The following is a 23,704-nucleotide window of genomic DNA, read 5'->3' as shown; positions in this document are numbered from 1 at the left end:
CTCAATCTTTTAGCCCCAACCACGTATATGTTTTAGGGACTGTCATTTCTAGGAATTCAGAGACCCTCAGGCAGACATAAAGAGTGATGGTCAGACAGTGGCAGGTCAAATTCTATTAGAAAGTCAGGAAACGTGGATGGTCTTCAGAGCAACCTGCAGGAGAGAGAGAGGGACTTCATAGCCCCCTTTCTCCTTGTTTCTGCCTCCGCACTCTCCCTCTGTGAGTTTTTCCATGAAAAACTAATTGAAAATCTGATTTTCCCTGCTTGAGATATTCATTTATTTTGCTTGTGGGCAGGATTACTGTGATTTAGAGATAGGAATTTATGTGTGTTTTTCCTCCCATGATTCTGCTTGTTGCTCCTCAGACATTTTCGTTCTGATTCCATGCAGGAATCACACCTTCACAGGGGCTTCCCTTTTAATCAGGCTCAGCCATTTTTTCCCCCAGGTACTGATTCTATGTAGTCAGTTTCTTCCTTGCTCACTGCTACATCCCTCAGCAGACACTGGTGGAATCAAGAATACCCATGCATATGAGAGACAAAGTAAACTCAAGACTTTTCTAATTTCTCAGCCACCTCTATTTCAAAGAAGAAAGCAGAAGTTCCCAACTCAGCTTCTAGCTTAAGCCAATATGCTCCAACTCCGTTTTACCAGAGAATCCAGCTATCAGAACGTGGTTACTGTTTGGCCTGCCTACTGGTGTAATGTATTTCCATCCAATTGGACAAGATTGAAAAAACCAGATGGTGCTGACCTAATGATCCTTGGTGACTCGCCGACGCTGGATTCTGGACACATTCAGAGATCGAAGCTGCCAATGGTCTACTGCCGACCTTGCTCCTGCTTGGGTGTATGGCTTTCTTGAGTAGAATCCTTACACAGGAATGTAAGTAATAAAAGGCACCAAAATTCCATAATTAACAACTAAGAGAAAGTTTCAAAACTGTTGGCAACAGTCATAAGCAAGGGGCCAACAGTTCCTGAATATTCAGACCAAAGTAGACATTCGAAAAGCCAGGGAAAGCTAAGATAGGTGAAGGATCAGCACAAAGGACACACCAAGCGCCATAAAATGATTTCAGGGAAAAGAAATAATTGAGGCAATTATCTGACCTATATTTAGCTACCTTTGTCCTCTTCTTACACTAGTGAGGAACAGGCCTGAGGAAGGCAGGCCTGGAATACTGGGAAACATTTGGCCAAATGATAATACTTGGCTTTAAGGTGTATGAGTTTTGAGATGGTAGCATTTCCCAGGAGATACAGTTCTCTGGTATCTTCCCAGATTTCTTCATATCACAAGATAATGGCGCTGGAGTACCATCAAGGTACTACTCTCTATTAACTTGATAACCCTAGCAGAAAGCAGTGAATTCATCCTAGGAATTGACAGAGCTGGAAGTTGAAGGGAACACTGGACATAGTCAAATACACCCTCTTGCTAGCTACTCAAAGTGTGATCTGAGGACCAGCAGCATTTGGCATGACTTGGGGTTTACTGGAAATGCAGTATCTCAGGCAATGCAATATCTCATTGGTTCTATGTTGCTCAATAAGAATGACCATCATACCAAAAAGGGCAGAACAAATACTCATAGAAGAGAACTCAAACTGGAAAGATTTCATAAACAAAACTGAAGCTCCTCTTAGTTAAATTTTCTGGGCTCAGACAAATAATTTTCCAGATTCATCTGTTGATCTGCTCTCTTTGAGAAACCGGATGATGAATGTGATATGAGAATCCTGGAGAATGGTAAATGTCTTCACTTTCAAAGAGGAAAGAATAAAAAAAAAATATGTAAAGTATGGAGAAGTAAGTATGGTCCAGATTTTATCAGTTACCAACTGGATGGTATATAATTAAAGTAGTAATGGTGCCAAGAGTCAGAATGTGTATAAAAAGAATGGCATGGCATCTTGAATTTCTTTTACTTTATTTTAATTTTATTATTATTTTTGTATTGTTTTGCTAGATTGCTATTATTTATGATGTTTCTGAATGTCAGGAAGGTAATTTTCAAGGTTCTCATAAAATCTTTGTCAACCAGGTAGAGAAATAATAGGCTGATTGGGTGGTCTTGTGTGTAGGGTGGATAGTATCATTACCAGCTGAGATAGGGAATATAAGAAAGAAGATTTGGAGAAGGGATACATAATTACTTCAGTTTTGAGGAATGGTTATCGGATATTACAGTAAAGATACTAATAAGCAGTAGAAATGGGGAAAAAAGCTACAAATAGCTAAAAAAAGGGAAAAAATTCATTACAAGACAAAGACAAAATTAAAAAATTTAATTCATCCATTGAAAAAATATTCATTCATTCATTCATTCATTGTAAGATGCTCTTCTAGCACTGAGGATATACTAGTAATTAAAACACAGAAAACTCTCTGTCCACATTGGGCTTATATTCTAGTGGGAAAGACAAACAGTAATCACAGTAAACAACTTAACTGCAGAGTATTTTAGAGGCAATATATGCTATGATAAAAAAAAAACAAATAAAGTGGGAAGGCAATTAGGGAGTGATAGCAAGGTGGAAGATAAAATTTCAAATGTGTGTCATGGCAGGTATAAGTTCTTAAAAAGGTAATATGTCAGCTAATTTTCTGAAGTAAATGTGACAAGGAGTTAAATCCAATGTTGAGATGTGACAGCTTTACTTGCAAAGCTATGCAATTGGTTGATACATATGATTATACAAAGAATTCCTCTCAGACCCATGGAAATGGTTAGGTACCTTTCCTCCATCATTGCAGTTACCACATTACTTTATAATTATCTCTGGGTCTATCACCCTTCTATACTCTGAACTCCCTGAGAGCAATGACTCTTCCTTGTGTGCTTGGAAATATTTAGTAGATGAAGAAAAGAAGAGCAGAAAAGAGAAGAAAGGAGAGATGAAAGGAGAACAAAATGGGGACAAATTAGAATATCTGATGTCTCAGAGTTTGCTTGTTTAGGGTTTTGTTTGTATTTCAGAATTTAAATTACCCTTAAGAAATTGTCCACCAAAACTGACATAACGATGGGCTTCATGAATGGATCCACAGTGTTGACAGTTTGGTCTCATTCTACCTGTGTAGATAAAATTATATCTGAAATATTGTTTTTTCCTAAACAACATACTTTATTTTTTTTAAGTTTATTTATTTGTCTTGAAGGGGGAGGGGCAGAGAGGGAGAAAGAATCTCCACACTGATAGTGTGGAGCCCAACATGGGGCTCTATCTCAAAACTGTGAGATCATGACCTGAGCCAAAATCAAGAGTAAGACGCTTAATGAACTGAGCCACCCAGGCTCCTCCACACATCTTTTCATGCTAAGCAAGATACTTTAAAAAGGATACTTTTGAGTATGGTGAGCACCTGTTCCTTTCCTCTATTTTATACCTCCTTGACTTTTATAGAACTGCACTTCCTCCAGTCCACTCATGTGACTTCAACATGATTTGTCTAGGGTTGATTGTGTCATCCACACTGAAAGGTCAGCCAGAATAATTTGGGGCGGGGGTGGGCAGTCAGTGGGTGTGGATGTGTGAAAGAGACCATTATTTTTGGTAAGAGCAGGAAGTAAGTCAATTGCAAATAGCTGGAAGCCAGACATTTTCCTTAACACATGGAGAAAAAGTCTTTAGTAAGAGGTATTAAAGCCAAGCAGGAGCAAGCAGAGATTTGAAATGAATGAAGAGAGTACATCTTGAAGACATTACATTTGACCTCTGAACAACACGGGGGTTATAGGCACTGACCCCTTGTGCAATAAAAAATTACATATAACTTTTGACACCCCCCAAAAAACTTAATAGCCTGTTGACCGAAGGCCTTTCTGATAACATACACATATTTTGTACATGTATCATATACTGTATTCTTATAATGAAGTAAGCTAGAAAAAAGAAAATGTTACTAAGAAAATCATAAGGAAGAAAAAATAGACTTACAGTACTATATTGTAAAAAATCCTCATATAAGTGGACCCTTGTAGTCCAAACCCATATTGTTCAAGGGCCAACTGTACTTGAGTCTGTTGAACCAGTTAAACCTGAGATGTTAAAAAGATACAAAGAGCAGATGCCCACCTTACTCTACACTCTTTGAATCTCCATTTACATGGACATACAGATTTAAGTATCATTTTGCTTAAACTAAGTTGAATTACCATTCTAATATGTTGTAAAATCATTATATATATATATATATATATATATATATATATATATCCCTTAAAACCATCATATAAATACACACACACACACACACACACAAACTTAGGGGCTTAATATAAAAAGAGAAGACTAGTAACTAGGGCAGTGCTTTCAAGAAGATAAAGTCAGGACCAACGGGTACGAGTTCAAGGGGGATAGGTGGTGAGCTTTATACAGAGAACTGTCTGAAGAATCTGAAAAGTCCTTACATTAAATGAGATGCCACTTGAACAGAAACATTATGAATCCCTGGAGTTTTCAAGTAGAGGCTATGTGGGTACTGTATTATAAAAATGCACGCTTTGGATAGACGGTTTCAGTAGAAAACATCTAAGGTTCCTTAAACTCTGGAATTCTATTAGTCTCCAAAGACAAAACACACAAGTGGAAGTACCATTGGGGAAACATTATTCCCCATAAATATTATTCCCCATAAATTTATTTTCATAATTTCTTAGGCTGAGTACTGCCCCAGATAAAGAACCGTTCATGGAAGATACTAACCATAAACAAGCTAATGTTACATTATTAGGCAACAAAATTTCAAGAAGAGATCAAAGGCAAGTTATCAGTTGGTAAATTATAAAAATTGTGTTGAGATAAAATAAGAGAACCTGACCCTGTCTGGGAAAAAATGGTAATGCACAAATATAGTAATTTCAACGGAAACACTCAACAACCCACCTAAATTTCCTGACTCTGAAATGTGAATTTCATACTTACATATGGCAATAAATGTACTATATTTTTTAATATCAAAAAAGGAAAAATTGAGGATAGTGCAATTTTACTTTTCAGTGACATATTGGTTATTCATGTCTTGTTACTATTATCCTTTTAGTTCCAGTATACTATAAAATAGTAAGGAGAAAGTATGTAATTCTTCCACATCTACATATTTACATGACCTATCTGGACACTTAAAATTCTAAAGAATAAAAAAAAAAGGAACTTCAGGTTTCCAAAATGGTATACTTTTTTCATAGATGATATATTCAAATAACATTTTCATCATCCAAAATTGAAACAAATACTAAAAAGGTGAAAAGTGATGACCAGCCTCTGAACTTATTACAACTAGAAGGCTAGTATTATGAATCAACAATAGAATGTTTTTCCTCTATGAATTAAAGATCCATCAACTGCTCTGTTCTATACTTGCAAATCAGTCAGTCATTTAAAAAAAAAACCAATTAAGTGCTTTAGAAATTCAACAAAAGGAAAATTCATCACGGAGGTCATATGAATTTGCAAGGGATTAACAGCTCACTGCAGAAAGACATCAAAAGAAAATAAGAGTCTTATTCATGGAATATAATAGTTTATCTGAAGGAAAAAGATTTTTGCCATATGGCTAGAGGTACTAAACAAGTTCGAGTAGACTCAAAGAAGATTGTTTATTTATATAAAGAAAATCTTTCTCACAGAAAATAAAAGTACAGTGTCATCGCAATAGTACAATAGATTACAATCAATAAAGCTCCTGGCTCACAATTTTTGCTTAGATCTTGAGAATGGACTCTGTGTGTGCTGATGCATTATTTCCCTTGACCTAATAATATAAACTGCATTTGATACTTTACATTAAAAATACTATATAAAAATAAGAGAAAAATGGGCTAGGTATAAAGAAGTTAATGAACAGATTTTTAAAAAGATGATGCTAGGAGAAGATAAGATCTTACTTTATTGCAAATATCAATCTTTACCTTTATTGAGGTAAAAAGAATAAATATCTATACATAATTCATGTACACATTACCTTTTTTACACTAAAAATTAAGAGTTACATCTATTTGTCTTTAATTCTTTCTGGTTTAGAGAACTTATAATTGGTATTTTACTTTAAAAAACAATAAAAGTCACAAAAATGTTCCTTTGACAATTCTAAATGAACTGAAATCAGTTGGCTTTCTTTGAAATGCTTCACTTAAACTTTCCTTAATAATGGTTTCAGGCTTTCTCAACCATACTTTAATCTTATGGATTTCTAATAATCTGAAACCTGTGGAGTTTTAACAACTTCACAATTTATTATTTAAATTGAAATACTGAAGTAGAAATTATTCAGAAACAAACGTTATAAATGCTCATCTATGAAAATTATATTCTAAAAATGTTGAGCAAGGGCGTATATGAAAAAAATGTTTACACCAGAATTAGAAAATTAAGGCAATAAGATCACCTCTCTCTTATAAAAATACACAAATGTATATATTTAAGAACCCAAAAATAAAAGCAACCAGCCACTGTTTGGAGTCTGCAACCTGCAAAATTCAACCTAAATGTACTGGATTTGAGGACTACAGCTCTTTGTTTAATAATAACGCTAATGAAAAGTCTTCTGTACATCTGTACATATATTTGTACAGGCAAATGTACCTAAGCACTACTATGCCATCTTTTCTTCTCCTAAATTTTGAGATCTTGATACCTGAAAAAACAGGGAGATCAAAGAAAAAGATAGGAACTTGAAAACCTGTCTCTTAAGTTTATGATCATTGAAGACTAGGACAGAAATCATCATGACTCTGCCTTTTGAACCATCATTTACCTACGGAAGGGCAACAGGTTCCATTCCCCCCCCACCAAGAACAGGAGTGGGTACACCAATTTGCCGTAATTCCAAATCAAGTGCAGCAACTCCATTTTTCATTTGCTTAACTTCCTAGCCCCACCTTTTAGCAGACAAGAGACTGTCTCCTTAAAAAATAATGCTGAGTTAGCACACAAACCAGTTCTATTTGCCAAATGTAGAGGGTTCCTGCAAAGCTTGTGGGTATGTGTAAATGAATTCCATTATCTTTTTTTTCTATAACTAAGAAGAGGGGGTGGGGAGCAAACTGTCTTGTATTTACTGTAGCCTGATAGTGGTAATATATGTGTGACATATATTTACCCTTGAAATGCAAATGTGCTTTAGAAATTGGCCAGTACCCCATTGAAGTTGACTGATGACTGACAGAAGGTTATAATACACCCTGCCTCATGCAGGCTGTAAGGAAACCTTGAGCTGAAAATATATGGGAAATTCCTCTCTAACAAGAAAAATCCTTCAGGTCAAGCTTATAAGGTCTCAACATTTGGATTTTAAAGTTTTCTGGAATTTCTATGACAGAAATGGTGTGGGATTTCAGGTAAACAAGAAAATATTAATATTGTTTCACTAAGATATTTTTAATGAAATTGTCTGCATGTTTTGTATTTACAGTTTTATATTGTTCACCACTTTATTTTCACATTGCTTCCTTCTCCCTGGGATTCTATTCTAGTGACACTTTTTTTTTTTTTTTTCCAATGTTTATTTATTTTTGGGACAGAGAGAGACAGAGCATGAACGGGGGAGGGGCAGAGTGAGAGGGAGACACAGAATCGGAAACAGGCTCCAGGCTCCGAGCCATCAGCCCGGAGCCTGACGCGGGGCTCGAACTCACGGACCGCGAGATCGTGACCTGGCTGAAGTCGGACGCTTAACCGACTGCGCCACCCAGGCGCCCCTCTAGTGACACTTTTTAATCACTAGAGCCACTCTAAGATTTGCTAATTCAATAAGTACAGTTTCAGTCTAGATTTCTTCAGTGAGCATCAGAAAGACAGTTAAAATTTAATATCACAAATGGCATAAAGCAGCATGACTGGTAAGAATATTGAGGGAGGTGCCTGAGTGGTTCAGTCAGTTGAACATCTATCTGACTCTCCATTTCGGCTCAGGTCATGATCTCAGTTTGTGGGATAGAACCCCATGTCAGGCTTTGCACTGAAAGTGCACAGCCTGCTTGGGATTCTCTCTCTCCCCCTCTCCCTGCCCCTCCCCCCTGTCTCAAAATAAATAAACATTAAAAACAAAAAAAAAGAATACTGAGAATTAAGGGTTGGATCCTAGTCAACAGTTCTGTTTTTGTTTTGTTTTGTTTTGTTTTTTACTTTTGTGACCTTGAAGAAGTTACTTAGTCTTTTTGAATCTCAGTTTTCTCAACTACAAATTAAAAGGATTAAATCAAAAGACCTCTAAACTTCCCTTTAGACATCATTCTCTAAAATGTTTAAGATTTCCCTGCAAAAATAAGCTATATATCCCTGCAAAACTTTGCCACAGCTCTTTATGCCCACAACAGATGGTAGACTGTACAGGAAAATGTTTAGCATCCAGATTAGCTGGCTGGCTCCAGTAAAATAACTATAATAAACACTCATCTTTCAGACTGTACAATTTTTTAATCATTGAAAGGGCTGGCCTGGATTTTAACTTAGTGACACCTATGAGGGAAAAAAAAAAAAAAGACTTCCTGGTCAAACTGATCAGGTAGAGAATATTTATAGGAAAAAGACATAATATCAGCTGGTTTATCACCATTAAATTGTTATAAAAAATAGCTTTCTTTTCTTTAAAGCAAGTTTTTTTGGGGAAAGGTTTTTTATAACAAATTAAATTTCTTTACTAGACATGAGTCATCCAAGTTTTCTATCTATTCTTGTTTCAGTTTTGGCATGCTATCTTTTTTTCAAAGAATTTGTCCTTTAATCTTTGTTGTTTTGCACATAGTAGGCATGAAGTCATTCACATCCCTTTATTTTTAATATTGGCATTTGTGTTTTAACTCTTCTTTTTCTTAATAAGTTTTGTAACGACCTTACAAAATTTATTATTGTTTTCAAAGAATCAACTTTTGGATTTGTTAATTTGCTATATTGTTTCTCTGTTATTTATTTCATTGCTTTCTTATTTCTATAATGAATGTTAAATGTGCACTTAAAAAGAATGTATATTGCACAGTTGTTGAATGTAGTCTTGTACAAATGTCAATTAGGTCAAATTAGTTGGTAGCTTGTTCAAATCTGTGATAACACTATTTATTCTTTTGACCAATTTTCCTATTACTAAAAGAGGCATGGGAAAAATTTCCAGGCATACTTATGAAGTTGTCCATTTTACTCTTTAATCCTGTCAATTTTTGCTTTATTTACATTGAATCTATTACTAAGGCATACACATTTAGGATTATTATCTAATTCTGAAAATTGACCATTTTACAATTATGAAGTGTCCTCTTTATCTCTGGAAATAGTCCTTGAAGAGTACTTTGATGTTAATATGACCACTCTAGAACTCTTCTGCTAGCTTTTGTTCATTGTTTTATCTTTTTCTATCCTTTTACTTCCAATTAATGTCTTTACATTCATGTTTTAGAGAGAGCTGAGAGTTGTTCTTGCTTTTTTATCCATCCTGAGAAGCTCTTTCATTTACATATAATGTTTACATTGTATATTTAATATAAATGTTGCTACAGTTGGGTTTAAGTCTATTTTGTATTTGTTTTTTATTCACTCAATATGTTCCCCTTTCCTGTCTTCTTTTAGTATTCCATTTAGTTTTTAGTATTCCATTTCAGTTTCTGCAGTATCTTTTAGGTTGCCTTTTTGTATTAGTGGTTGCTCTAGGAATTGTAATATGCATTCTTAATTACCACACTCTGTTTAGAATTAATACTGCTATACATAAAATGAAAGAAACTTGCAAGAGAATAGCTCCATTTCTGTTGCTATTATTGTCACACATATTTGTATCTACCTAACTTATAAGTAACATAATAATGTTATAATTTTGCCTTAAATGGTCAATTTTAAAGAAATTTTAAAAAATTATTCTTTTAAACTGATCAACATATATTTTCTATTTTCAATGTTCTTTATTTCTTCTTGTAGATTAAAGTTCCCATCAGATGTCATTTCCTTTTGGCATGAAGAACTTTCTTTAAAATTTGTGAAGGGCATATCATCTGGTAATAAATTCTCATTTCTTTAATTTGACTGCAAATTGCTTTTTCAGCCTCAATGTTGTGTGATAGTTTCATTAGATATAAAATTATCAGTTGATAGTTTTTTTTGTCTTTCAGAACTTTATATAATTTCATTGCCTTCTGTCCTCCATCATTTCTGATGAGAAGACATCCATCATTCTTAAAATTGTAACTTTCCTTATAATATACATTCCCCACAGCTCCCTGCTTATTTCCAAAGTTTTTCCTTTGCCTTTGATTCTCAACTCTGACTATGCTTGTCTTCATGGGGTTTTTCTTGTATTTATCTTACTTATATTTGATGATCTTGGATATGTAAAGATGTTTTTCATTAAATTTAGGAAAAATTCAGCCATTATTACTTCAACTGTTTTTTTTCTGCCTCTTTTTATTTCTCTTCTCCTTCTGAGACTCCAATTCATATATGGTAGTCCATTTGATATTAGATTATAGGTCAGTCAGGTTTTGTTCATTTTGTTTCTCCATTATGGTTTACTTTGCTTCAGATTAGTTTCTATTGATCTATAAGTTTACTGACCTTTTCTACTGCATTTTCCAACATGCTGTTAAACCTACTCAATTGTATTTTCATATCAATACCATATTTCTCACTTTCAGAATTTTTATTTGATTATTTTGTAGTTTCTATTTCTGCACTGGCATTGTCTATTATTTTTTTTAATATGAAACTTATCGTCAAATTGGTTTCCATACAACACCCAGCGCTCATCCCAACAGGTGCCCTCCTCAATGTCCATCGCATACTTTCCCCTCCCTCCCACCCACCGTCAACCCTCAGTTTATTCTCAGTTTTTAAGAGTCTCTTATGGTTTGCCCCCTTCCCTCTCTGTAACTTTTTTTTCCCTTCCCCTCCCCCATGGTCTTCTGTTAAGTTTCTCAGGATCCACATAAGAGTGAAAACATACGGTATCTGTCTTTCTCTGCCTGACTTATTTCATTTAGCATAATACCTTCCAGTTCCATCCATGTTGCTGCAAATGGCATGATTTCATCTTTCTCATTGCCAAGTAGTATTCCACTGTATATATAAACCACATCTTCTTTATCCATTCATCAGTTGATGGACATTTAGGTTCTTTCCATAATTTGGCTATTGTTGAAAGTGGTGCTATAAACTTTGGGGTAAAAGTGCCCCTATGCATTAGCACTCCTGTATCCCTTGGGTAAATTCCTAGCAGTGCTATTGCTGGGTCATAGGGTAGATCTATTTTGAATTTTTTGAGGAACCTCCACACTGTTTTCCAGAGCAGCTGCACCAGTTTGCATTTCCACCAACAGTGCAAGAGGGTTCCCGTTTCTCCACATCCTCACCAGCATCTATAGTCTCCTGATTTGTTCATTTTAGCCACTCTGACTGGTGTGAGGTGGTATCTCAGTGTGGTTTGGATTTGCATTTCCCTGATGAGGAGTGACACCGAGCATCTTTTCATGTGCCTGTTGGCCATCTGGATGTCTTCTTTAGAGAAGTGTCTATTCATGTTTTCTGCCCATTTCTTCACTGGGTTATTTGTTTTTCGGGTGTGGAGTTTGGTGAGCTCTTTATAGATTTTGGATACTAGCCCTTTGTCCGATATGTCATTTGCAAATATCTTTTCCCATTCTGTTGGTTGCCTTTTAGTTTTGTTGATTGTTTCCTTTGCAGTGCAGAAGGTTTTCATCTTCATGAGGTTCCAATAGTTCATTGTTGCTTTATATCCCTTGTCTTTGGGGATGTGTCAAGTAAGAAATTGCTACAGCTGGAATCAGAGAGATTTTTTCCTGCTTTGTCCTCTAAAGTTTTGATGGTTTCCTGTTGCAGGGAGTATGGCTGGAATCCCAAAGATGAGTCCACAAACAAAGTGCAGTTAAGTGAAGGTCCTCATACTCCAGTGGGAATGAGGCCCTGACTCCAGAATGAAGCTTCTTTTTATTAGGATAATTGCTGAAGACTACGTGCATAAAGTCAGCTAAGCAAGTGTGTTAATCAACCTAATTTAGCTTTTCAAGGTTGAATTTCAAGTTAATTGGTTTCTATAACACTAGGAAGGGTCAGGTGTGAAGGAGGAACCAGCCTTGGAAAATGTTAATGGCTCTAGGCATTCCTTACAAGCCGCAGCCTTGTTCAGCTGTGTAAAAATGTCCTAAGGCCTTGCACCTTCTCCAGTCCTTCCATTTTGAAGCCTTTTCCTTTGATGCTTCTCTCCTGCATCTCCCACAGTTTCCTGTCTCATATTCAGGTCCTTCATCCATTTTGAGTTTATTTTTGTGAATGGTGTACGAAAGTGGTCTAGTTTCATTCTTCTCCATGTTGCTGTCCAGAGCTCCCAGCACCAGTTGTTAAAGAGACTATCTTTTTTCCATTGGATATTCTTTCCTGCTGTGTCAAAGATTAGTTGGCCATACTTTTGTGGGTCCAATTCTGGAGTCTCTATTCTATTCCATTGGTCTATGTATCTGTTTTTGTGCCAATACTGTGCTGTCTTGATGATTACAGCTTTGTAGCAGAGGCTACAGTCTGAGATTGTGATGCCTCCCATTTTGGTTTTTTTATTCAATATTACTTTAGCTATTCATAGTATTTTGTGGTTCTATAAAAATTTTAGTATTGTTTGTTCCAGCTTCAAGAAGAATGTTGGTGCAATTTTGATTGGGATTGCATTGAAAGTGTAGATAGCTTTGGGTAGTATTGACATTTTGACAATATTTATTCCTCCAATACATGATCACGGAATATTTTTCCATTTCTTTATATCTTCTTCAATTTCCTTCATAAGCTTTCTATAGTTTTCAGCATACAGATCTTTTACATCTTCGGTTAGGTTTATTCCTAGGTATTTTATGCTTCTTGGTGCAATTGTGAATGGGATCACTTTCTTTATTTGTCTTTCTATTGCTTCATTGTTAGTGCATAAGAATGCAACTGATTTCTGTACATTGATTTTGTATCTTGAGACTTTGCTGAATTCATGTATCAGTTCTAGCAGACTTTTGGTGGAGTCTATTGGGTTTTCCATGTATACTATCATGTCATCTGCAAAAAGTGAAAACTTGACTTCATCTTTGCCAATTTTGATGCCTTTGATTTCCTTTTGTTGTCTGATTTCTGATGCTAGCACTTCCAACACTATGTTAAACAACGGCGGTGAAAGTGGACGTCGCTGTCGTGTTCCCGATCTCAGGGGAAAAGCTCTTAGTTTTTCCCCATTGAGGATGATATTACCTGTTGGCTTTACATAAATGGTTTCTATAATGTTTAAGTATGTTCCTTCTATCCTGACATTCTCGAGGGTTTTTATTAAGAAAGGATGCTGAATTTTCTCAAATGCTTTTTCTGCATCAATTGACAGGACCATATGGTTCTTATCTTCTCTTTTATAAATGTGATGTATCACGTTGATTGATTTGCGAATGTTGAACCAGCCCTGCAGCCCAGGAATGAATCCCACTTGATCATGGTGAATAAGACTTTCTATATGCTATTGAATGTGATTTGCTAGTATCTTGTTGAGAATTTTTGCACCCCTATTCATCAGGGATATTGGCCTGTAATTCTCTTTTTTTTCTGGGTCTCTGTCTGGTTTAGGAATCAAAGTAATACTGGCTTCATAGAATGAGTCTGGAAGTTTTCCTTCCCTTTCTATTTTTTGGAACAGCTTGAGAAGGATAGGTATTATCTCTGCTTTAAATGTCTGGTAGAATTCCCCAGGGAAGCCATCTGGTCCTGGACTCTTATTTGTTGGGAGATTTCTGATAACTGATTCCATTTCTTTGCTGGTTATGGGTCTGTTCAAGTTTTCTATTTCTTCCTGTTTGAGTTTTGGAAGTGTGTGGGTGCTTCGGAATTGTTCCATTTCTTCCAGGTTGTCCAGTTTGTTGGCATGTAATTTTTCATAGTATTCCCTGATAATTGCTTATATTTCTGAGGGATTGGTTGTAATAATTCCATTTTCATTCAAGATTTTATCTATTTGGGTCATCTCCCTTTTCTTTTTGAGAAGCCTGGCTAGAGGTTTGTCAATTTTGCTTATTTTTTCAAAAAGCCAACTCTTGGTTTCGTTGATCTGCTCTACAGTTTTTTTAGATTCTATATTGTTTATTTCTGCTCTGATCTTTATTATTTCTCTTCTTCTGCTGGGTTTAGGTTGCCTTTACTGTTCTGCTTCTATTTCCTTTAGGTGTGCTGTTAAATTTTGTATTTGGGATTTTTCTTGTTTCTTGAGATAGGCCTGGATTGCAATGTATTTTCCTCTCAGGACTGCCTTCACTGCATCCCAAAGCGTTTGGATTGCTGTATTTTCATGTTCGTTTGTTTCCATATATTTTTAAATTTCTTCTCTAATTGCCTGGTTGACCCATCCATTCTTGAGTAGAATGTTCTTTAACCTCCATGCTTTTGGAGGTTTTCCAGACTTTTTCCTGTGGTTGATTTCAAGCTTCATAGCATTGTGGTCTGAAAGTGTGCATGGTATGATCTCAATTCTTTTATACTTATGAAGGGCTGTTTTGTGACCCAGTATGTGTTCTATCTTGGAGAATGTTCCATGTGCACTCGAAAAGAAAGTATATTCTGTTGTTTTGTGATACAGAGTTCTAAATATATCTGTCAAGTACCTCTGATACAATATATCATTCAGGGCCCTTGTTTCCTGTTTATTCTCTGTCTAGATGTTCTATCCATTGTTGTAAGTGGAGTGTTAAAGTTTCTTGCAATTACCACATTCTTATCAATAAGGTTGCTTATGTTTGTGATTGTTTATATATTTGGGGGTTCCCATATTCAGTGCATAGACATAATTGTTAGCTCTTCCTGATGGGTAGACCCTGTAATTATTACAAAATGCCCTTCTTCATATCTTGTTACAGCCTTAATTTAAAGTCTAGTTTGTTGGATATAAGTAAAACTCCAGCTTTCTTTTGACCTCCAGTAGCATGATAGATAGTTCTCCATCCCCTCACTTTCAATCTGAAAGTTTCGTCTGGTCTAAACTGAGTCTCTTGTAGACAGCAAATAGATGAGTCTTGTTTTTTTATCTATTCTGATACCCTATTTCTTTTGGTTGGAGCATTTAGTCAATTTACATTCAACGTTATTATTGAAAGATATGGGTTTAGAATCATTGTGATGTCTGTAGGTTTCATGCTTGTAGTGGTGTCTCTGGTACTTTGTGGTCTTGCAGCATTTCACTCACAGAATCCCCCTTAGGATCTCTTGTAGGGCTGGTTTAGTGGTGATGAATTCCTTCAGTTTTTGTTTGTTTGGGAAAACCTTTATCTCTCCTTCCGTTCTAAATGACAGTCTTGCTGGATACAGGATTCTTGGTTGCATTTTTTGTTGTTGTTGTTCATCACATTGAAGATTTCCTGTGATTCCTTTCTGGCCTGCCACGTTTTAGTAGATAGGTCTGCTACTACCCTTATATGTCTACCTTTGTATGTTAGGGCCTGTTTATCCCTAGATGCTTTCAGAATTCTCTCTTTATCCTTGTATTTTGCCAGTTTCACTATGATATGTTGTGCAGAAGATCGATGCAAGTTACATCTGAAGGGAGTTCTCTGCGCCTCTTGGATTTCAATGCCTGTTTCCTTCCCCAGATCAGGGAAGTTCTTAGCTATAATTTGTTCATGTACACTTTATGCCCCTTTCTCTCTCTTCTTCTTCTTCTGGAATTGCTATGATACGAAATTCGTTCTGTTTGATTACATCACTTAGTTCTCTAATTCTCCCCTCATACTCCTGGATGTTTTTCTCTTTCTCTCATCTTCCTCTTTTTCCATAATTTTATCTTCTAATTCACCTATCCTTCCTCTGCCTCCTCAATCCATGCTATGGCTGCCTACATTTTCTTTTCACCTCATTTACAGAATTTTTTAATTCATCAAGACTGTTTTTTAGTCCCTTGATCTCTGTAGCAATAGATTCTCTGCTGTCCTCTATGCTCCTTTAAACCCCAGTGATTAGTTTTATGACTATTGTTCTAAATTCTTGTTCCATTATATTGCTTAAATTGGTTTTGACCAATTCATTAGCTGTCGCTACTTCCTGGAGTTTCTTTTGAGGAGAATTCTTCTGTTTCGTCATTTTGGCTAGTTTTCTGTCCCTTATGCATTTTAAAAGCTTGTGTGCTCTGCACCTGCAAGCACTGCCATGTTAAAGTAGGATTATACACGGTCCAGGGCCTGGCCCTTCAAGAGGTGTTTTTTTCAGGGATTGTTACTTGCTCTCTGTTGTGACTTTGGGTATTTTATTACCCTGCTCATAGTAATATTTTGTACCCTCCACCAGGTGTGCTTTGATTTGTTCCTTGGAGTGGCCCTGTAGAGGAAAACAGACAAACAGGAGGCAAAAACACGCAAGCACACAAACAAAAAATACAAACAAATAAACAAAAACAAAAACTTAAAGACTAAAAACAAAAAACCCATAAACACCGACTACAAGTAAAGAAGAGGGTGGAGGTGATGCTTATGGAAGAGCACATACAAAGAGAGAAATGACAAGGGGGGGGGGGAATAAACGATGATTAGCCAGAGAGACTAAAAGGCTTAATCCAGAGGGAGGAAAATAAAGAAGGAGGCGGGGAAAATGAAAGGAAGATAAAATTACCCAGATAGAGAAGCTATATGGCTTGATTATTCCAGAGAGAGAGAAAGGAGTGTAAAGAAGGAGGTGTAGAACATGTATCAAGACAATGGATTAAATATGTCTGTTTAGATAGACCAATAACCAAAGTAACCAGCCTAGGGGAGGGAAGAGATAAGGAGGAGAAATGGGGGAGAGGGGGTTAGAACATATCTATATATCCAGAATTGACCTAGAGTTAATCCAGGCAATGCTGAATCACTTGTCGGGAGGGGCTATCTGCAGGGTCTGTGCTGCTCCGGTGGATACGCAGTTACCCAGTGCAAGGGCATGTGTGTTGGCGAAATCTGAACCCACCTCCACTATGGGCCCTGGGAGTGATCCCTGAGGCCCCACTTCGGTGGTGGTGGTGGTGGGGTGGGGGGGGGTGGTGATTCCCCCAGTCTCTTCTCCACGGAGCCAGACTCAGTGGACTCCATTTGAGTCATCCTCAATGTGTCGTGGGTGCAGACAGGGAGGTCCTTCTCACTCCACCAACTGCCCTGACCCTGCGTTTGGCTAGGATTCAAAGTCCCACTCTGTGTGCTCTGGCACTGGGGAAGCACCTCTCTGTGCAGAGATATGTGGTCTCAGCTGGCTTTGTCTGTGCCACCGCATTTCAGGGAGGACCAACTTCTCCTATTGTGGACTGAGAGCTGCTGCCCTCGCCCCAAGCCCCCAGGGTGGCGCACACAGGCAGGCTTTGTCTTTTCCCACAGCACTCCAGGCAAACGGCTGCCTTATACTCCTGCAGACTGTGCCCTCAGCCCAGCCACTGTGCCCAGGGGTGGCAGATGCAGGCAGGTTTTGTACTATCGCGCAGCCCTGCAGGGAGGGAACCACTTTCTCCAGCTGCATACTGAGCCTATGACTTACCACCACACCCAGGCCTGGCTCCCTTCCTCCCCAGGTGCGGGAACAGGGGTCAGCCCCTGTCTGAAGAAAGCCACACAGTTAGAGACCGGATCCCTCTCAGTCTCAGTCTGTGGTCTTTCTCCTGTCCAGCTATGGTCCTGCACTCCCCTAGCCACTCTTTCTCTTCCCTTTGTCCATCTGCAGAAGGGAGTCCCTCCCCTCCGTGACCACGCAGCCTTTTTTTTATCTTCCCCAGTTGGTAGTTACCTACCTATTTTTTTTCCAGCTTTCCCATTTTCTTTCTAGTAGATTCAGTCTCTTTTCCTCCCAGGCTCTGGTGTTCAAAGTCCTTTGGCTTCTACATTTCCTTGTTTGAGAGACGCTGGACGTATGGATCCCTCTACTTCTCCGCCACGTTGGCCCTCTCCCCGCTGGCATTCTCTATTATTATGAACATCTTTTCCTTTAAGTTCTTGAACACTAACAATAGCTACTTTAAAGATCTTTGCCCATTAATTCCAACATCTGGGATATCTTTTTCTTTGATGTAAATCAGATTTTCCTGTTTCTTCATGTCTAGTATTTTATTTATTGTATACTAAACATTTTACATTATACAGATTCTGAATTCTGTTACTGTCCTTGACAGAATGTTGGGTTTGTTTGTTTTTTTCATTATATTTGGTGGCCAAATTACTAGTTTATCATCTTGAACTTGTCAAGGCTTGATTTTACACTTTCATTAGGGCAAATCAATTTGTTTTGTCCTTAGTACCTAGGTGAATCCTTTAGTCCCAAGACACAGTTTCCACTCCTTAGGTTTTTGCCTTCTAAGATTTCTATGGAAAGAATGAGGTGCTCACTAACTCCCCATCACTCAATAGGACTTAAACTCCAATTTTTAACTACTTCCATTGTGAACAGCAATGAAAAGTATGCGTAGGCTTTAAGTTCCATCGATGTAAAGAGTCTATCTTGTTCACGCTGTCTTTAGCACATAAAATAGCAAGTGTTTAATATTTGTTGTTAAATGAATAAACTATAAAAGACTTAAAGAAAATTTTCTCAAAAAAGCAAAATACAAATCTGTTTTTTCCTTTACCTCTGGACATTGTTCACTTATGCAATTGTATTTACTGGGTTCAGCTATATTCCAGAGATTATGTGAGGAGCTTTAAATAAAAGTGCAAACAGAATCAACAATCCTTACCTTAACAGAGGTTGAAATTTTAGTCAGAGATCATTCTGGCACAATTTATAGTATCATAGCTATGTGTCTATAATTAAAGAACCTAGGTTTGAATCTAGCTCCATTGTCAACTAGCTGGATGACCCTAAATGAGATATTCAACCTCACTTTTCTCATCCATAAAATGGTGATAACAAAAATACTTACTTCATTGTGTTCTTAACAGGAGTTATATGAAAGTACAAAGTCAAGTACATAATAAGTCCAGACTGAGTGCTATGGCTAAACTTATTATAAGACTAGGTCTCCGGTAATATCCAATCTTAAACTGGACAGCTGTTAACTGAATATTTAAAAATTTTTTTAATGTTTATTTATTTTTGAGAGAGACAGAGACAGAATGAGAGTGGGTTGGGGCACAGAGAGAGGGAGGCAGAGAATCTGAAGCAGGCTCCAGGCTCCGAGCTGTCAGCACAGAGCCTGATGCAGGGCTTGAACTCACAAGCTGCGAGATCATGACCTAAGCTGAAGTCGGACATTCAACCGACTGAGCCACCCAGGCACCCCTGTTTACTGAATATTTAAATAATTGCATTGCATTTTTCATAGCCATATTTTGCCTAGATTTTCCATAAGTGCAATTCTATAGTACTTGAAACTTAGAGTCATATATATTTTGGAAATCATATTTTTTTTTAAATTTTAGGAAATTAATATAGTATATTTACCATATATTATGTAACACTCAAGCAGGGTCTGAGGCAGTGTCCTGATACAAAACACATCAATATTAATTAGCTAATGTAATTAATGTTAATATGTAGGCAAAATGTGAATATCCACATAAAATAGGAAAAGTAAAAACTGAATAATCATAATCACTTGTCACTTGAGGTCAGGTTTTTGACACCAAGTAATTTTAGTACCACCTTAAGTGACATCAACTTTCAGTTTCTGGAGCTTTCTGAATTTTGGAATTATGGAGGAGGAATTATGGACCTTGTAGAGCCACATATTTTGAGTAAATGAGAACAGGAATGAAGAAGGATATAAAGTAGAAGAAGGTAGCCTGAATAATATATTTAAATAAACTTGTATTTGCTGGAGGCTTAGAGTTCCAAACTGGTAGCTTCTGACAAACTTCAGTCTCCAAGGTGTACCCCTTTACTATATGCATCTGGATGGCCTCACACAGTGCTTTGCACCTCATTAGTCCTAAATAATATTTGGTGGGTTAATGAATGAATGTATTACCAGTAAATAAGAAAGCACAAGTGTGAAACTTCCCTTTCTGAGAACGTTCACCGTTACCTTTCCACAATCCATTCTTTCCCTCACACTGTCCAATCTATCTCATAAAATCAATAGTTTTTCACAAGTTTGTTAACAAATTTGATACATATAAAAGCAAAGAAATCTTAACACTCTCTCAGATTCATTGAAAGACATGCTTTTACCATAGTGAATTATAGTACCCTGTTTCTAATAAACAAAACAGATGAAACATTATATACTATTGTTTACACTGATTTTCTCAGCTACTACACAGTAAGCTTCAGCCTGGTCTACTGAATGCTCATTAATATACTCAAAAAAAAATTTTTTTTTCTCCTTGCCTTAGTCAAATTAAATGGAAACACTAAAACATATACGTTAAAAACTCAAGCTTTCAACCACATGCACTTCTTTAAACCTAGATACCTAAGTCAGGATAAAACCAAAACAAGCACATTAATTTATACTTTTCTGCTATCACATAAAGATATACCTGGGTGGCTTTGGTTCTGGTTGGATAGGCTGTTGCTCTTTCTTCAGTAAGGTTTTCTAGAATAGAGAAAGAAGAGTTGACATAAGTAGGAAAACAACTTCAATGTAAAATTCTAATTTCACTAATGTTCTATTATCAAAGGGAGAAGGAACCATTCCATTCTAATCTATATTACAAACCTAAACACTGATGTAAATTTGTAAGTATACTATGAACTGAAACATCCAAGATGGAGTCAGGAATGTCAAAGGCCCTAGAATGTCAGGATCCAGGAGACCACCGGGGAAATGCACAACTACAAGTGGATGGAACATAAACTTTTAGACTGTGCTGGGCACAAATGGCTACATCGTGTTGCAGGTCTCAGAATGAAGCTTATATCACTGAATTCCAACCTAACAACTAGCATAGTAACATACCCTAAATAGACTAAAGTTAATTATTTTTACCTACACCAGTCATAATTCTTTCAAAACAACTTCTAGAAGCCTGAGGTTTTTGCCTTTATATTCTCTGTCTTTCTCCTCCCTCAGGTTCCTCCTGAATCTGTGTCTCCTGGACTGGAATTCCTAAAGACCTCAAAGAAACTTTTGGTCTGCTTTGCAGCCTAAGTACTTTTCTGTTTGACAATACTCAGAGGAGTAGGATCATTGTACTTCCTCCAGCATCTTTTGGCACCCAGGAATACAGTTCCTACTGATCATTTCAGTGAACAAATATCCATACAAATCTATTACAGATGAGAATTTATTTATTTATTTATTTATTTATTTATTTATGTGTTCCCTGTCTTATAAAAGAGATTCAAGATAGCTTACAAAAAATATAGTACATATGAAAAAAGGAAAATAACAAAGCCAGATTAAAGGGAAAATATAGATAGAAAGATAGTATCAAATATTTTCTGATATTTTTGTCACACAGATTTTGTTCTCCAATTCCTAGCTATCAAAATGTATGAACTGAGTTATGTTCTACCAAAATTCATATATTGAAGTCCTAATTCACAATGTGACAATATTTGGAAATAAGGTCTTTCAGGGGTAATTAGGGTTAAATGTGGTCATAAGGGTGAAGCCCTAATCCAATAGAACTGTTGGCCTTATAAGAAGAGGAATAGATGGCCAGGGACACGTGTGCACAGAGAAACACCAAGAAGCAGCCATCTGTAAGCAAAGGAGAGAAGACTCAGGAGAAATCAACTCTGCCAGCATCTTGATCTTAGACTTCTAGTCTCCAGAAATGTGAGAAAATTAACTTCCATTATATAAGCTACCCACTCTGTGGTATTTTATTATGGCAGGCCTGGCAAACAACGAATACACAAAGTAATGAAGAAAACATGGTAGTTCTGACATTCACAATGTCTATAAGAGAAGCAAATTTAACTTCTGTGAAAAATTTCTTCCATGAGTTCTTCAAAAGAAGTGTAGTATGTTGTGATGATTAGTTTCAACAGCATCTCTTCAACAATTACATGAGAGTGTTTAATGTGGATTTTTGTAAGACAATTCTTCAATTATCTGTCAACATTGGAAAGAACAACCAGGAAGATAATTCTATAAGACTTAAGAGTAACTGGGCCATTCCCTCCCTGGTCATTCTGTGTGATCCAAAGGTTAAACTTATGCCTAGAGGCATTGATGAATTGCATATCTACTTTATAATCTGCCATGACAATTATTTTGCACAAAATATCTTTGGAAAAAAAATGGTCTCAGATAAGAGGAATTTGAGGAAATCTTGATAAATGAGTTAATGGATTTTGGATTGTTGGTTTTGTCTTCTCCCTCAGACTCTATAAGAAGTCAGGAACATAAAATGTCTTGGCTATTGTTATATGGTATGCTCATGATACCACAAGGAAATGCTCATTTTAGTTCTGGTTCTTAAGTTTCAAATATGTGTTTAACCACTATTTGACAACTAAAGCCAAAGAAGTTTCTTATATAAAATCTCTAAATCTATAAAGGAAAAACATAAAGACAAGTGAAAGTAAGTTGTGTTTGCATTGCAAAACCCCTCAATATTAGGACATAAGAATGATTGTTTTAAATATTTTAAACAAATTATAAGTCTCCATTTTAAAGTTAAACTCATTCTGTGTCATATTACTCTCTCAGATGCATCTGACTTATATATGTTAATTTTGTATTTGATGCCAATCATTTTTTAAGATCAAAGATTAACTTTTCTTCTATCATTATGTTAAAATGCAACAATCACCTTGAAAATTAGTTTGTAACCTCTCTCAACTATTTGTAACTTTTAGAATTCCCTGATGATGTTTTCATTTTCAAAGTAGGACATCATCTTCAAGAATAATACTGTAACTTTAAAAAAATTATGAGCAACATGTAGGTCATCATAAAACGTGAAGCAGGACCTACATATTTCAAATGTTGCCCTCAAGATGCTCCATGACACATATTCATGGCTACAAAAATACTAATGACTACAGAAATTAATTTTAACCAATATATTCCATACTTTGCACAAAACAATGTGCTTGGCTAAGAACACACTGTCCGTATGTGATACTACTATTTACACTTGCCAACTTGATTTTTTTTTAACTGCTTCCTTCTTGGCCAGACTAACTGAATTGGCATGCTCTCCGTGATGAAGGGTGTCAAGTTTGAAGGCTGCTAAGTAAAACAGTCTCAGACAAACATTCTTGAGGATTTTCAGTACTAAGATAGTCTCTGATTTTTTTCCAGTTACCCTCTTGCAACTGCATGGCCTTAACAACCTCCATTGTGCCTCTCTCTTCCCATCCTTCTATCTCTTCCTATCAAAAACTGGTTTCTGTTTTGGATCTTTTCCGATTTGAGGGGGGGCAGTCTCCATTTTGCAAAATCAGCAGCCGTCCTATTTAAGAGGTCCTGTGGACTTTTGATAAGTATTAGTGTTCTACATATAGATATATCCAAATCTCAAGTCCATTCTGTCTTAATGTTTCAACTCCATTCCTTCTCAAAATCTTTCCTTTTCCACAGGTATGACCTGCTTCTTTAAACTATTTCAAGCTCTTTGTCTCTAGATGACCATGCATTTGGAGTGACACATTCTAAATTTTTTTTTAATTTTATTTTTGAGAGAGACAAGGCACAAGTGAGCAAGGGGCAGAGAGAGAGGGAGAAAGAAAGAGAATCCCAAGTGCGGAGGCTGAAGCAGGGCTCAAACTCAGGAACCACCAAGATCGTGACCTGAGCCGAGGTCAGATGCTTAACCAACTGAGCCACTCAGGCACCCTACAT

The 23,704-nt window shown here is 36.6% G+C and overlaps 1 protein-coding gene across 1 annotated transcript in view; it reads right to left on the bottom strand.

Annotated features, from left to right (window-relative positions):
• The window catches only part of IQCM (IQ motif containing M), a 390,946-nt gene that overhangs the window by 223,478 nt on the left and 143,764 nt on the right, over nt 1–23,704 (bottom strand). Inside the window, exon 7 of the mRNA XM_030312945.1 lies at nt 20,445–20,500. Coding sequence (XP_030168805.1) covers nt 20,445–20,500 — 56 coding nt within the window. The remainder of the gene's footprint in view (nt 1–20,444; nt 20,501–23,704) is intronic.

This window comes from Lynx canadensis, chromosome B1 (assembly GCF_007474595.2).
Source record: "Lynx canadensis isolate LIC74 chromosome B1, mLynCan4.pri.v2, whole genome shotgun sequence".
Taxonomy (NCBI): domain Eukaryota; kingdom Metazoa; phylum Chordata; class Mammalia; order Carnivora; family Felidae; genus Lynx; species Lynx canadensis.
The sequence above is the reverse complement of the archived record's forward strand: the minus strand, read 5'-3'. Positions and strand labels throughout refer to the sequence as shown.